Below are 17047 nucleotides of genomic sequence, written 5' to 3'. Positions count from 1 at the left end.
TAAGATAGATTATATCTTAGACCACAAATAATGTCTCAACAAAGTCACAAAAATAAAAATCATACCATGTATCTTCTCAGACCACAGTGGAAGAAAACTAGAAATCAACTCCAAGAGAAATACTCAATTCTACACATAGTCATGGAAATTAAACAACCTGCTGCTGAATGATTTTTGGACCAATAATGAAATTAAGATGGAAATCAAAAGATTCCTTGAACTGAACAACAAAGGGGACAAAAGCTATCAAAATCTATGGGATTCAGCAAAAGCATTCCTAAGGGGAAAATTTATAGCCTTAAATACCTACATCAAAATGACAGAAAGATCACATATTAACAATCTTTTGACAAGTCTCAGTCTCAAGGAACTAGAAAAGTCTCAGGTTACAAAATCAATGTACACAAACACTAGCCTTCCTATACACCAATAACAAGCAAGCTGAGAGGCAAATCAAAGACTCAATACCATTCACAATAGCTATATACAAAAAAAAAAAATACATAGGAATATACTTAACCAAGGAGGTGAAAGATCTCTACAAAGAGAACTACGAAACACTGAGGAAGGAAATGGCAGATGACACAAACAAATGGAAAAATTTATCATGTTCATGGATCAGTAGAATCAACATTGTTTAAATGTCCATACTACCCAAAGTGATTTACAGATTCAATTCAATCACCATCAAAATACCAATGTCATATTTCACAGATATAGAAAAAATAATTCTATGCTTTGTTTGGAAGCAGAAAAGAGCCCCAAATAGCTAAAGCAATCTTAAGCAAAAAGAATAAATCTGGAGGCATCACATTACCAGACTTCAAACTATACTCCAAGGCTATAGTAACCAAAACAGCATGATATTGGCACAAAAATAGAGACATAGACCAATGGAACAGAACAGAGAACCCAGATATAAAACCATTGACATACAGCCAACTCATCTTTGACAAAGCAGACAACAATATGCACTGGAGAAAAGAAGCTGTATTCAATAAATGGTACTGGGAAAATTGGACAGCCACACGCAGAAGAATGAAACAGGATCCATATCTTTCACCACTCACAAAAATTGACTCAAGATGGTTAAAAGACTTAAATATAAGGCATGAAACCATAAGAATTCTAGAAGAAAGTATTCAAAAAATTCCTCTAAATATCGGCCTACACAAAGAATTTATGAAGAAGACATCAATGGCAATTATAGCAACAACAAAAATAAATAAATGGGAATTGATTAAATTAAAAGGCTTCTGCACAGCTAAGGAAATAGACAGAGCTCAACAGAGCAAATAGACAACCTACAGAATGAGAGAAAATATTTGCAAGCTATACATCCGATAAAGGGCTACTAACCAGAATCTACAACGAACTCAAGCAAATCAGCAAGAAAAAAACAAACAACCCCATTAAGAAGGGGACAAAAGACAAATAAACCAAAAAAATTAAAAAAGAAAGTTAAATAGAATTCAGTCTTATCAACGGGGTGGGTGAAATTCTGAGCTAAAATGTCAATATGTAATAACTACCATCCTTCACATTTCTTCCCCACAGTCAAATTCATATTCATTAAATCCTTCTCCCTTGTTGCTAAGTAAAGGATGCAAGAATACATTAAAAATCACAAATATTAGCACAGCAGGATTTTCAAGTCAACCTATCCTATTAGGAATGCAGTTGCAAAGTTATAACCTTCTGAAATCTCGTCCACATTCTGTACAGGCCAGTAACACTTCCTCCAGGAGGGATAATCAGCATTAGGAAAGGCAGTCACTGCTTGTAAAGCATTGTCATTTCTTCTCTACCCCATTTCTTGTTTACTGTTACCACATGTAGTGTTGTCTACATATAAGTGACAGCACATGCATGAGTGAAGGCATGTGTTCATTGCCACACACATATATACCCACATAAGCTACTCAGAAATACACACAGGCACAGCTAAAATGAAAAAGTAAGGATTCAGTATACCTTTCCAGTACCTAAAATATAAGTTTTTGGCACTTTCATTTTTAAGGGAAAATGTGGGTGAATATATGCTTAAAAGAGTCTTTCCTCTTATTTTGCTTGATCAAGGGAAATTTCAGAGCAGACATAGTATAAAATCCTGGCATCATTTGCATACTTTTTTCTCAGTCTATCCTGAGTTGGAGCTAACTGGCTCTCAGTGTCAAAGCTTCATTAATCTCTTCTCTCCTGCTGCCTGCCCACCTTTTGACCATTTTACTGCTAATTAGCCCTGAGAGCAGGTGGGGAGAGAGAAGCTGTTGATCTCTATTCATTTCACTTCACAGTCTGGTTTGGAAGGAAGGATAAATACGGGAAAAGGGAGGTTTGGTGCTGCTTTAAGATGTCACAGATTTTCTCTCTCAGTCTGGATACACTGAAATTCAGGATGAAAATCTTAAAATACCAAGTTACTAATGTAACATTCTTATTGATCAATATTTTGATTCAATTGACTTTCACAATTCAATTGATGACCTTTCTAGAGCCAGGCCCTGTGTTGTGTGTTAGAGACAGAGGAGTGAACAAGACTTGCCTGCTTCCTGCTCTCCTAGAGTTCATGGAGGAAACTGAAATAGACAGCAAACAAGTAATTGCAGGTGTGCTGAATGACAGGAGGCTAAGAGCAGGGTGTTGTGGGAATGCAGAGCAAGGAGATTTAATCATCTGTGACTTTAGGGAAGGCCTTTATGAGGGAATGGCAGAAAGGGGAGGCTTGAAGAATAAGCAGCAGGTTAGCCAAGTACAGAGGGTTGGATGAGCATTCAGGGCAGCTATCATGCAATCAAGTAAGTTAAATTACCTAATAAGAAATTCTTGTTTTGAGGCAACTTGGTATTCTCTAGGGCAAGACCTTAAGAAGTTTTGAGAAAACACCTGCTGAACATACAGAAGATTACTAGAAAATGTTTGTCCAGGGGTCCTCTTTTTGAAGGACACAGGCAAGGGGGTATATGCAGATAGGCTCAAAGACCTTCACAGAGCAATGGGACCTTGACATTTTCTCCCAGCTTTCCCATATCTTCTGCGTTCTCAGGTGCAGAGAAGAATGGTGAGACTATGTGGCTGACTTGGAGGAATGGCTAAGCCAGTAACCTGCCTGTTTTAAATAAACAGCTGAGATTTTTCACTTGCTCCATAATCTTTCAGAAGGTACTTTGACAGCCTTGTACCTCAAGTTCATTTAATAACCTCCTCTGATCTGGCTCTTAAAGGGCCAACCTTCGAGGTGTGCTCTAATTAAAGGAACTTCTGTTCTTGAGAGAATTACAGTGGGTAGTGCTTTAAGAACCCTTGGAAATATCACCATATTATATGGATGATAAAAATCAAGTTTGGATATTTACATGATATTTTCCCTAAATCAGACTGCCAAGATGGAAACTCAGGTCTTTTGAATACCAATATATGGCATGTTGATGAGTCACACTCCTGGTGAAGCTTCTGGCAATTTTATAACTAGCCTGTAGAAGACACCAAGCACATCTATATAACTTTGGGTTTAGGTCAAATCATTGATTTAAAACTACTAAATATTTTCAGAAAATAAATGAAACATAAAAGGTACCTTCATCTTACAAGGCTGACATTTGATGGCCTAATTCAGGGCTTGCAAACTGATATCATAGGTCTTTGTTTGTTCGTTTTTGGTTAGGTCCATATATAATGTTTAGGGACTTAAAAGTTGATTTTTGATGAATCCAGAATGGTTTCTCATGATTGTCGCATTCACATCATTTTCCCAGGGCTCATCTACTTTCTTTGATGTCTGTTGCAGATTATCTAAAAGTGCACACAAAATTTGCCAATATCTAAATTATAGTACATGCCTTTTGATATTGTTGGAAAGGATAATGAAATAATTTTGTTAATTTTAAGTAGGTTTTCATTTAAAGATTTTTTAAAGATTTGAAAGGCGCTATATTTAGTGTTCTTGTCGGTACTATCTTGTGGAAATTGTATTAGTAAGAGTTAACAAACTGGTTGTTCTCTGTCAAAATTACTGCATCTGTCACTTATGTTGTAAGGTGAGGAAGATCTCTGAGAGGGTAGCTATTTTTAAGCCAACCCTAAGCATATTCCTTCTGCCTTCTTCCTAATTTGTAAGGTCAATGATATCCACCCCTTTGACTGATAGCAAATCCTATCTGTATGAAATCAGCTTATCTAAATACATTAGGAATGCCCAGCAGGCCTGTTTCATGGAAATTAAATCAGTGAATAACTTTGTGATGAGAAAATCATGAGGTCATGGCCACCGTTGCTTAAAAACTTTAAAACAGAGCAAATCTTTAGATCAGTTTGCTTTTGCTCTTTCTATGATAAGAGCTCAGGGGTCATCTTTCCCTTACATTTTGATATTCAGAGCATCTCCAGGGCTCAGGAAACAAGAGCAAGGTTAATGCTGGGGTTGGGAGGTGGACTGATGGCGTATGAGGTAAGCAACAACCCTGCCTGATGAGGCTTGAAGATATTGCTTCAAATATTGTTCAGTAGTCTCACAGTGGTATGAATTAGCACTATTATGTCTTTGAGATAGTCTTAGTACATTATGTTTAGAGACTTATGTGTATTATGTTAGTATTTTGTTTAAATACAAATACATTATTCCACCCAGTAAAATGATTGCTGGGGGGGGGGTCATATCAATTTAAAGAAAAATAATTTTGTTTTGGGCATTTACCCCTACTCTGTATTGGACACGTACTTCTATTTGGTGCCTTCTTACTCCATGTTGTAAAACTTGAATTCTGGGATGTGGACATTACTAGGACAATCATCCATTAAAAGGGTTCATAATGTAGGCAATAACTCATGGAGGAAGAACTTACATTGTTGGTTCTTTATTTCCCCTTCCCATCTCCAAAGGAAGCCCTTTCAAGCATTTGTATGTTCGTGATGTACCAAGTCTTCCCTTGTTAAAACTATATGTTTGGAAAAGATCTGATGAAGAAGAGTTTTTTAGAAAAACATTCTTGGTGCAAAGAATTGTGTCAGTATGTTTCTAAAATGTGCTTGTTAAGTCTTAAAAGATGCATGTCTTTTATCTCAGCACATCCTTGTACTTTGGCTTTACCTATTGTTAGATGATGTTCAGATATCAGTAGAGCAAATGAAAGAATGTTTGGTGGGAGAGTGGAGGGAGGGCCACATCCACGATGAGGAGAAGGGGAAGTCTTCTAGAATTGTGTTTATTCTAAAGAAAAAAACCCACGTTGAATCCCTTTGACTCTATGCTTTGATGCCCTCTGGGTCATGTGGTGATACACAGATTTCTGTGAGTGGAAGGATGTTTATGAAGAAGGTGATGGAAAAGAAAAGAAAATTTCTCAGAAATTCTATAATGCAATGTAAAAATACATACACAGTTAATGTAAACAAAATTCTCATGACACTCATGCCTTATTCTTCTGGACCTCACTTTCCATAATACATCTGTCATGGAATTGTATGTGGAATACTATTTCAAATTAATTTTAGTATATATATACTAGGAAAAATAAGTAGAAAACAATTGAAGGTGGAACCTGTTGTCAATAGAGATTATTTCAGAAATAATCTCTGTAATGCAGGGCTTCCTTATCTTTCTTGGTCAAACAATACATAAAATTGGGAGTATTTGTAAGATATCCCGAAGTTAGCCAATGAAGATGCTGGAGACTGGGAACCCAATTACCCCAGGCACGCTGCACCATCCCAAGGTGCATACCTGTGCCCCATCTGCAAGGTGTGCATCTGTAAATCATCTGTAACACACTGATGGGAAAGCTCTGCACAAGCGTGACTTCTTACAAGTAGATTTCCATCCCTTTCCATCTTAATTAGGTAATACCATATGCACTCAAAGGAAACTTATTTGATCCTCAGCTCAGCTGTTTTATCAGGAAATGTATCTAATTTGTGCTAATGACAAAAATTATTTTTTACTGTAAGTGAGTTATTATCTTGCCATTTGGGTCAATTCCAAATATAATTAAAATTCATACAAGCCAAGAAAGGAAAAGGCATGCTCTTCAGTAAAATCTTTGGCAGCTGCAAGTCCTGTAAGAAATAATCACATCAACCTTGTCCTTGTGAGCGATATCTCTTTATGTCCTAAGCTGATGGTAGGTCACAGTAATAAAAAAGTGCATGAGTCCACCTAATTACCTTCACTAACTCTCAAGAACAAAATAGCCTACAGTCCAACCTAATCCCAAGTGCCCTCCTCTCCCACACACCCCACCACCATTTAGAGTCATATCTGTCTTAACTCCTGGTATTGCATGTTGGATGACAGAATTTTAAAAGTAGCAATTGAGTCATCTGATAGTCTTTAACTGCAGCAATTACACACTCTAGTTGCACATTAAAATAAACTGGGAAGCTTTTAAAATTTACCTATATCCAGGTGCCATTAAATCCTATTTTCTAAGGATGGAGAGACACTATGCCCCAGATAAAGTAAAACAGTTTATAAATGATATGAGGTAATCAGTATGCTAAAATGCAATGCAAAGATAAGCTCATAAAAGGTACTGATTATTGTTAGCTGAAGTTTTAAAAGAACATGGTTAAGAGGAGTTGGGGCTTGCGGTGGAACACACAAAGGCTATCCTCAGGTGGAGACCGGAGGAGAGGGCTTGCTGAGGAGCTAGAGCATGAACACTGTAGCCCGACTGCAAATTAACTCAGAGTGCTTGGGCAAAAGGAATGAGGCAGGCCTCCATAACTTTAATATCCATTTGAAAAGCAATGGGAATTGATATTATTAACTGGGCAAGACCAGATGATGGAGATACTTGAACAGAAGGCTGAGCGTTCATCCTGAAGTTAAAATGGTAAGTAATTAGAGGCTTTCATCCTAGAGGAAGGAATGGGATTAGAAAAATAGGCCAGCACCCAAAGTCTTCAGGATCCTTGAGAGCACCCATTAGAAGTCTGCTTTCTACAGCAGATGTGACAAATCAGATCTGTCACTCTCTCTCGATAAGTACCTTTCTTCTTGCTCATTACCTAAGTCTAAACACCCTGATACTTAGTTTGTGTGTGCAACTATTGGCATGTATTGGAGTTTATGGAATATGCCCCTGGGAATTTTTTTATTGCACGGTACCTAAAAGCAACTCACACAATTGGAGTGGTTACAACAAATATTTTCGTGATGGTAACGAGCTCTTCTCTAGTTATATAGTCTTGGATAAATCACTTAATCCCTTTGGTCTTGGTTTCTACATTTATGCAATGAAGAGACAAGACTAAGAGTTTTCTAAACTTACATATAAAATTAACATCACGTAAGTTTCTGATTATTATTCTCAGCCACGCAAAGGACAAGATTTGTAACTGAGATTGCTTCATCCCTGGCAATTTATCCCCAACAGATCTGGGCACACTCGTCTTTAGAAAAAAGTTGTACATCTTTCACTTTCTCTGGTAAGTTCAAAGAAAAATAACTGATGTTTGACAAGCACGAAAGAATATTGATCTTATTTATTTTTGTTTTTTGGGCTGATGAGTAGAGATAAGTTTAAAAAATCTGTAGGTTAATAAACTATACTGACATAAATATGCAAGTTCAGCATAGGAAAGATCAGACTCCATGTCATTCATACATGAAATGTACAAAGCGAATAGTTATCCTTTTAAATATTTTAATACATACTTAAAAATGGACAATTTAGTATTACATAGTTTTGTAACATTGATGCTTTTAGATATGTGGATGTATATATTTTTATTTCCAGTAAAATAGTTTCATGCTTATAAAAGTCATCCTAGGTCAACCTGGAACAAAGAGAACAACATACAGTAGAAATAAACCAAATAGTAAATAGGGTATTGGTAAGGAAAAAATATTATAAAGCAGTTACATTGTTGACATACACACACACACAAATAAATACACTTTTCTATTATTTGAAGGCAATTCACAATCATTTCCAGGAATTCTGTGAGAATTTAAGGCCATTTGTTCTAAAGAAATGCTTTAATTTAGACACAACTTCACAAAACTGTATTCTCGTAAAAACTGTACATGCAAAAACTCTTTACAATTAATTGTGAACAGGCAGGTCAGTATATAGGAGTAGGTTATTTCACAAATGTGCTGTGCACTAAGTCACATGATCGTATATGTTTAACTGGGAATTTCACAAAAGACTTCCAGCCTGTGCACCCTGCATGGCAACGTGGAACAGTGATAACATGGAATCCCAATCAAGAGAGCCAGTATCCCTTTGAATTAAAATACCTAGACAAGATAGAATGGAGTAAAAAGTTTAAAACATCTGCTACATGGTTCACAGTTAAATATTCTTGGTTTCAGTCTTTCTAAATAACATTATAATGTAAGGATGCAACTTTTTACACAAAGTATTTTCTGTGCATTTAGAGTTCACGATGTTTGAGTTTTTAAAATTTCCACTTAGCTTTACAAAACACAAACTGGCTGCAGTCTAAATTTAGAACCCAAACTCTATGAAAAATGCATGTTCTTACAGGATACACATCTGCCAACCTTAAACTCCCAGACTCGGCAAACACGGCAGAGAAACTGATTACTAAGCAGATGTGGCTTCCTAAGACAATCCAGTTACTGAGAAATATGAAAGCATTTTTCCCTTCCCTTATTTGCAATTGTTATTTGTCCAGACAGTCATTCAAAGAGATATTGCTCTTGTGATTATAGCTATTGCAATTTAGAAGACAAAGGATTCAATATTCAAAACTCTTATTCTTAAGAACAGTTATAAAAGTATTGAAATTTAAAAAGTAGTAACATGTAAACATTGATACAGAGAGACTGCTTTCCTATACACATAGCAGTCAAAGACGATATTTGAGTTAAAAACATAGCTTGTGCTTTTTCCCAACAATACATTGGAAATTAGCTGTTTCTGTCAAAAGAAAAATTAAAAGATTCAGAGAGGACATCCATACTTTTCTTCAAGCATTTAAACAATTTTTCTGTTGCTCATGCAACAACCATATTTACAGTTTTGGTTTAGGAAGAGAGTTAATTTTGGATCCAAGAAAGCACATTAACCAGTACTGCTGAAACCAAACTGAGAAAAGTGTCTTATTCCCTGGTTCATTACAGAGCACCAGGCACAAGGCATTAACTCAGCAGCTCTAACTGATGTGTAGCTAACCTTAGCATTTGGGAGCACAGTCATATTTGAGTCTGTAACACATGTGTAGGCGGAGTGTATGGGGGAGGCGCAGGTGATGGCTTGATTCCTCGGGCCCTCATATAGGAGAGAAACTGCTCAGGGATCTCAGCCAGGACATCTTTAGCCAATCTAGCCATGCTCAATATGTGGTTTCCGCTTCTGTCAATGTAATCCCTGAATGGCACAAACTAAAACAGAGGTTAAAGAAAGTTATTTTATAGACTTTAGCAACTTAGGTAATAAACACAAACATCAGCACATGTAAATGTTTGGTTGTAGAAAAATCAGGGAAGCCCAGAGTAATGGTGAGATGGAAAACAATTATTATACATTTTAACAAATATTTGATACACTACAAATAGCTATGAGAGTGACCAAACTTTTATAATTTATGTTTTATCTAAAAAGAAATGTGATTCTTTTCTATGTTTTCTAATATCTCATGTCACCTGATCCTGATATGCCCATTATGTTGCTAAATGTGTTTTGCAGTTTTGGGTTCTATACTTACTTAACTCTTAATAGGATGAAGCAGTTAACCTCTTCAGGGCTTGGTTTCTTGTCAAATGGAGTTGATAGAGGCTTAATTAAGCTTCGATACAAAAATATTACCCAATGCTGGGTAAGAACAAATATTACCCAATTCAGGGTAAGAATACAGTGTGTATTATTAAAGAGTCCTAAACATATTATTTTTAATTATTACTGGGACATCAAATCACATGGAGTATGAATATAAAATTCACACAACTCAAATTAAGAGGAACCTGAAATATTCAGTACATTGAGTCTTGCCCCAGATGTTGATTTTTTAAATCTATTATTTAGAAAAGCAAAAAAAAAAAAAATCTCGGCATAAGATTTTGGTATATTTCTTATTGAAACATCATCATTCTTATCTTTACATCATATAAAAATGATTGTTCTATCTTTATATAAGAAATTATGTAAGAGCCCTTATCAGCTCAACACCAAATGCTCTTGCAATAGATTGTCTGATTCCATTCTCATTTATAATGGTTACTTAAGTTAATAAACACTGTGCTATTTGAGGGCATTAGTTCAATTTCCCCTTAGGGACATGATGATTCTTGAAGCAACTTGGAAGTGATTGGAACCATTAATGTTGTGATAATTTGGGAGCACAGTAATTTGAGGTCTTCCGAGAAAAGGCACAGTGAAAACGTTAGGATGTTGAACAATTTCTGAGTATAATATTTAAAAGGTTGAATTAAATCAATTTTTTCCTCCCAGAGAAAGAAAAATCCCATCTCATAAAACACCCATTTTAAATTTATTTTGGAAAACTTGCTTTTGATTTAAACTTATTCAAGATGTGCTTTGAGAAAACAATTGTTATTAGGAAAGAGCCTTTTAAGTGGTCAGGTTGCTACAGGTAAACCAAGTTAAAATTTTAAGAAATCAAAGAGGAGGTAAAATATCTTTTATGCAATGAATGGAGTCTCTTTTAAAGGAAGAGCACAAAATTATTCCTTTCTTTTTAAAATAAGGCACCCTATAGGCAGAAGAATATCTATATGACTAAACTTTTCCCTGTCTTGCTGACAGGAGAAAAACTCAGAGAAGCTTTTAGAAATATGTGTTAAAATGGTGAAATATCTTTCTCTTACCCTGGAAGGTAGCTAAGGGCAAAAAAAAAAAAAAAAAAACCAAACCACTAACAGCAAATATAATCTCCAGCTGAGAAGAGAACAGGAGGATGTGAACTTTTTTGTGAAGTCATACAATCTTGCTATGGATAAGACTTGACATTTTTAACAAAAAAATCAAAGAGATGTAAAAAAGCAAGTTGAGGTTTATTTTCTCTCTTTAGAAAAATGAGAAAATAAAAATCAACATAGTCAAGGACTAATGTGTAGAAGGTATCTAATTGTAGCATAGTTTTACTTCATTCTTATTTTAAAAGGCATAACACTTTAAAAGTTAACATTTAGTGATGTTGGTAAAGTTAGTAAACATGTAACTCTCTTTAAACTATATTTTTAAAGAGTTCACTTTTTTGAAAATGTGTGTAGCTAATATACACATTTCAGGGATATGACAATACCTATGGCAAACTGTTCTTACTTCTCCATGGAAAGGGGAGATCTCATCTGGTTTTGTTATTTACCTTTACCGCAACTTTGGTCTTATATTTTATTTAATTCTTTACCTTTCTTCTACATTGTGGGGATTAAAATCATTAAATGTTTTGCCCCCTATTCTCAAAAACTCAGGCATGAGACTTCCCAATTTCAAAGCCTGGTTCTGCTCCCTATTGCCTACATGATCTTGGGCAGTCATTTTCTACTCTTTGCCTCAGTTTCCTCTTCTATAAAATAAAAATAAAGACCAGATGGCTTCACTGTTGAACTTTACCAAACTTTTAGTGAAGAACTAACACCAATTCTTCTCAAACTATTTTAAAAAATTGAAGGGGAAGGAATTCTTCCGAATTCATTCTATGAGGGTAGCACTATCCTGATACCAAAAGCAAACAAGGACACAATAACAACAAACTGCAGGTTGATATTGTGAAAAATATAGATGAAAACAAAACACTAGCAAACCAAATACAATAGCACATCAAAAAGATTATACACCATGATCAAATGATATTTATCTCAGGGATGTAAGGATGATTCAACATATGCAAATCAATAAGTCTGATACATCATATCAACAGAATGAAGGACAAAAAACACATTGTCATCCCAATAGATGCAGAAAAAGCATTTGATAAAATTCAACATCGCTTCATGATAAAAACTATCAGAAAATTGGTATAGAAGGAATAAATCACAATAAAGACCATACATGACAAATTCACAAGAAATATCATACTGAATGGGAAAAAAATTGAAAAATTTTCCTCTAAGAACTGGAACAAGAGTGCCCATTTTCACCACTCTTATTCAACATAATACCAGAAGTCCTAGAGAGAGCAATTAGGCAAAAGAAAGAGTATCCAAACTGGAAAGAAGTCAAATTGTCCCTGTTTACCGACAACATGATCTTATATTTAGAAAAACCTAAAGACTCTTAAAATTGATAAATGAATTCAATAAAGTTGTCGGGTATAGAATCAAGAAAATCAAGAAACCAAAATCAGTAGTGTTTCTTTATACCAATAACGAATTAGCTATAAAAGAAATCAGGAAAGCAATCCCATTCATAATAGCTATAAAAATTACCTAGGAATAAATTCAACCAAAAAGGTGAAAAACCTCTACAATGAAGACTATAAAACACTGATGAAAGAAATTGAAGAGGACTCAAAAAATTGAAAAGACATTCTATGTTCATGGATTAGAAGAATTAATACTGTTAAAATGAACATACTACCCAAAGCAATCTACAGATTCAATGCAATCCCTATCAAAATACCAATTACATTCTTCACAGAAGTAGAAAAACCAATCCTGAGGAACTACAAAAGACACTGAATGGCCAAAGCAAGCCTGAGCAAAAAGAACAAAGCTGGGAGCATCACACTACCTGACTTCAAAATATGCTACATAGCTATATAGCTATAGTAACCAAAACAGCATGGTACTAGCATAAAAACAGACACATAGACTAATGGATTAATAGAGTACCCAGAAATAAATCCACATATTTATAGCCAACTGATCTTTGACAAAGGCACCAAGAACATACATTCAGGAAGGATACCCTCTTCAATAAATGGTGCTGGGACAACTGGATATTCATATGCAGAAGAATGAAACTAGACCTTTATCTCACCATATAAAAAATAAAGTCAAAATGGATTAAAGATTTAAATGTAACGCTGTACACCATGAGACTATTGAAACAAACATAGGAGAAATGCATCAGAACATTGGTCTGGGCAAAGATTTTATGGATAAGACCTGAAAACACAGACAACAAAAGCAAAACTAAACAAATGGGATTATATCAAGCTAAATAGCTTCTGCATATCAAAGGAAATAATCAACAGAGTGAAGAGATAAGCTGTTGAATGGGCAAAAATATTTACCAAGTATTCACCCAGCAAGGGATTAATATACAGAATATATAAGGAATTCAAACAACAGCAAAAACCCAAATAATCCAATTAAAATGGGTAAATGATCTGAATAGATATTTCTCAAAAGAAAACAAACATATGAATGGCCAAGAAGTAAAAAAAAAAATGCTGAACATCACTAATCATCAGGGAAATGCAAGTCAAAACCACAATGAGATATCATCTCACCTCAGTATGGCTATCATCAAATAGACAAAAAATACCAAATGTTGGTGAGGATGCAGAGAAAAGGGAGATCCTATATACTGTTGGTGGGAATGTAAATTATTATAGCCATCATAGAAAACAGTATGGAGATACCTCAAAAAACTAAAAATAGGACTACCATATGAACCAGCAATCTCACTACTGGATATATAGCCCAAAGGAAAGGAAATCAGTATGTCAAAGAGAGATATCTGCACTCTCATGTTTGTTGTAGCACTACTCACAATAGCCAAGATACAGAATCAACCTAAGTGTCCACCAACAGATGAATGGATAAAGAAAATGTAGTATATGTACACAATGAAATGCTATTCAGCCATAAAAAAAAATGAACTCCTGTCATTCATAGCAATATGAATGAGCCTGGAGGACATTATGTTAAGTGAAATAAGCCAGGCACAGAAAGATAAATACTGCATGTTCTCATTCATCTGTGCAAGCTAAAAACATTTATCTCTTAGAAGTATAGAGTAGATTAGTGGTTATTAGAGGCTGGGAAGTGTATGTGTAGGAAGGATTGGGAGAGTTTGGTTAATAGATACAAAATTACATCTAGATAGGAGGAATAAGTTCTTTTGTGTTTTATAGCCTGTACAATGACTATAGTTAATTATAATTTATTTTTTGTTTTCTTTTTTTTTTGTTTTGAGACAGAGTCTCGCTCTGTTGCCTGGGCTAGAGTGCCGTGGCATCTGCCTAGCTCACAGCAACCTCAAACTCCTGGGCTCAAGCAATCCTACTGCCTCAGCCTCCCGAGTAGCTGGGACTACAGGGATGTGCCACCATGCCCGGCTAATTTATTCTATATATTTTTAGTTGTTTGGCTAATTTCTTTCTATTTTTAGTAGAGACGGGGTCTCACTCTTGCTCAGGTTGGTCTCGAACTCCTGAGCTCAAATGATTCTCCCGCCTTGGCCTCCCAGAGTCCTGGGATTACAGGCGTGAGCCACTATGCCCGGCCTATTTTTTGTTTTCAAATAGCTAGAAGAGAGGATTTTTGAATGTTCCCAACACAAAAAAATAATTAATGTTTGAGGTAATGGATGTGCTGATTTGATCATTAAACATTGTGTACAGGTGTCGAAATATCACACTGTACTCTCTACATATGTGCAATTATTATGAGCCAATTAAAAATAAAATAAATTAAAATGAGGATAATTATAGCTACTTCATTGTCTTAAGTAAGTTAACATATAAAAGGCTTAAAACAGTATTCAACTCATAATATGTACCATATACAATAGCTATCATCATCATTACTACTTCTATTCAGTAATTTATACATTTATATAGTCGCTATAAAGCTATTTTCATAATAGTTTTCTATTTACATTCACATCAAACATTAAATACAAGGAATATGATTATCAATTTTATCTCTTTCAAATTTAAGGACAATACCAGTTAATGTAAAACAGTAATTACTGGGCTTTTGTTATTTTAAAACACTTATTTTACCTTTCCAGTAAGTCCTACATGATGTGCTGATGTTTTTTTATTGAGGTAAATTGAAATTCACTTTTAAGAATTTCATGATACTCTAGAATGTCAAAACGAAGGCTCACAATCACTGTTCTCATAATACACACAGTTCTACTCATCTTAAAAACATGTTTATAAATAATGAGTAAGAAAGAAATACCAGTTTTCAACCTAGGATGGGAGTATATAGCACATTTAACTTAGGTTGGTTAGGTGGGGCACAGAATCTGATATGCCACTTGAACATTAGGGTGTCTTGCCCCCAGGTTGGGAATAACTGTCATAGTAAGTCACTGTTACCAACATTGGTTTGAGTACACTTCAACCCACATGTATACTTGGAGTAGGAAAAAAAAGTTAAGAACTTTCTACTCGCTAACTTAGATGATCTAAACATTTTCCAATGGAACATGCATTTCATCCACCATGTCACAAAGTACTTCATAAGTGAGAAATGAAAAAGACAAGTGACTTCATTTCCTTTACCTATTATTAGTGTCAAATCTTACAGTTTCATGACACAATATTCCCTCTTTCTTGGAAGATTGCTCCTATCCTACCATTACAGATTTCCACTCAACTTCTCACATTGCTCTATTTATTGTCTTTAACATTTAATCACACATTTTTGATCCCTGTACCTGTGAATGTCTTGTTCAAAATAATTCCTACATACTTGTGAATGTATATTGACCAGAAGTTAACTTTGACCTTTATAATGTTCAGTTTAGAAGAACAAATCAATTTTCACTTTGCAGTAATTTATCACATTCATATGAAGAATACCGATAAATGTATTATTTTCTATAGAAAATATGGTATCTTATTACTCTACATCTTTTTTTAATCATCTACCCAGTGTAATGAAAATGTTCCAAATGGCTGCCCTAATAGTTCACTCTGCCTATTTGTGAAAACAAATTTGAATCAGTTTGGGCAAATGGGCTTTTAGTTGCTGTTCTGCTCAATTTTGCTTGATTGTTCCTACTGTGCAGAGCTCCATTAGTGATTTTCAAGTCTAAGCCTTTAAAGTTATTATTCTCCTTTTAATGGAAAATATGATTTAAATATAATTTTTAAGGAAATGATAGGCTGGCCAGCAGCTACATGCAGCCAGGTGGAATGGCATTACATTACACACAATGGCCAATTCATAGCACAAACAAACAAATAGAAAGCCTTTACATACATTGACTTAAGAAAATAATGCTCTTAATTTTAGAATAGCAACCATAGGAACTCATCCTGCTTACTATGTATACTATAGTCATATAAGATTAAATCTTAGTACCATGAAACAGACTCACACATAAGACTGACTACAGTGTCTCATGTGAGGGCACAGCTACTGTGAAATAGTGACATAAGAAACACTGTCCCATTGGATTGTGCCAACATACTGTACTGATATTAATGCATTTATTGAGCAACTGGCAGTTGGCTGGCCTTTTGCTAAGAGATTTAGCATATCTTTTAATATTCATAAGTATCATCCATATTTTGAATTTACATAAGAGGAAACTGAAACTTAAGAGTGTTTAATTTACTTACCCAAGATCAGATCTTAATTAAGTGTCAGAGTCATTCTTTGAACCTAAGTTAATTAATCTGACTTGAATGCATTAGCCACTACCATAATATAAAAAGGAGAATAGATCCTAATAATTTTCATTAGAATTTTGCATTTTATGATAGTAGGTTGTGTTATAATAGGAAAAACACAGGTTTTGGAATCAGAACTCAGTTGGAAATCTGCATCTACCAACTTTTGACCTAAATAACTTTGTATAAGTTGTTTAACTTCCCATCTTTGGCCTCAGTTTCCTTATCTGTAAATAACTACAAGACAAAAATGGCCAGTATTTTTAGGAAGATATAAAGTGATATGGGAAGAAGAGAAAAGAAAGAAGAAATTTGTCCAGGTATGGGGAGTGAGGATTTTGAAGAGAGCTTTGTGAAAGGCTTCACAGTGGGAGATTTCAAAATGTAGGATTTCAGTCAGCACAGATGTGGAAGAAGAGTATTCCAGGTAAAATGAAAAGAGAAAATAAAAGCAAGAACTGTGGAAATGTGTAATGTAAAGTTAATTGGTCTAGATAAAGTGTAGTGTCTCTGTGTGTGTATTAATATTTAGCTA

General features: G+C 34.9%; 1 protein-coding gene across 2 annotated transcripts in view; it reads right to left on the bottom strand.

The window, feature by feature from the left end:
* Positions 1-7451: 7451 nt before the first annotated feature.
* Positions 7452-17047, bottom strand: part of CPNE8 (copine 8) — a 198873-nt gene continuing 189277 nt past the window's right edge. For both annotated transcript variants that reach the window (XM_045554030.1, XM_045554031.1), the window contains one exon: positions 7452-9352. In XM_045554030.1, coding sequence (XP_045409986.1) covers positions 9164-9352 — 189 coding nt within the window. In that variant the 3' untranslated portion in view covers positions 7452-9163. The remainder of the gene's footprint in view (positions 9353-17047) is intronic.

The sequence above is a fragment of the Lemur catta genome, chromosome 6 (assembly GCF_020740605.2).
Source record: "Lemur catta isolate mLemCat1 chromosome 6, mLemCat1.pri, whole genome shotgun sequence".
In the NCBI taxonomy this organism is placed as follows: Eukaryota; Metazoa; Chordata; class Mammalia; order Primates; family Lemuridae; genus Lemur; species Lemur catta.
The sequence above is the reverse complement of the archived record's forward strand: the minus strand, read 5'-3'. Positions and strand labels throughout refer to the sequence as shown.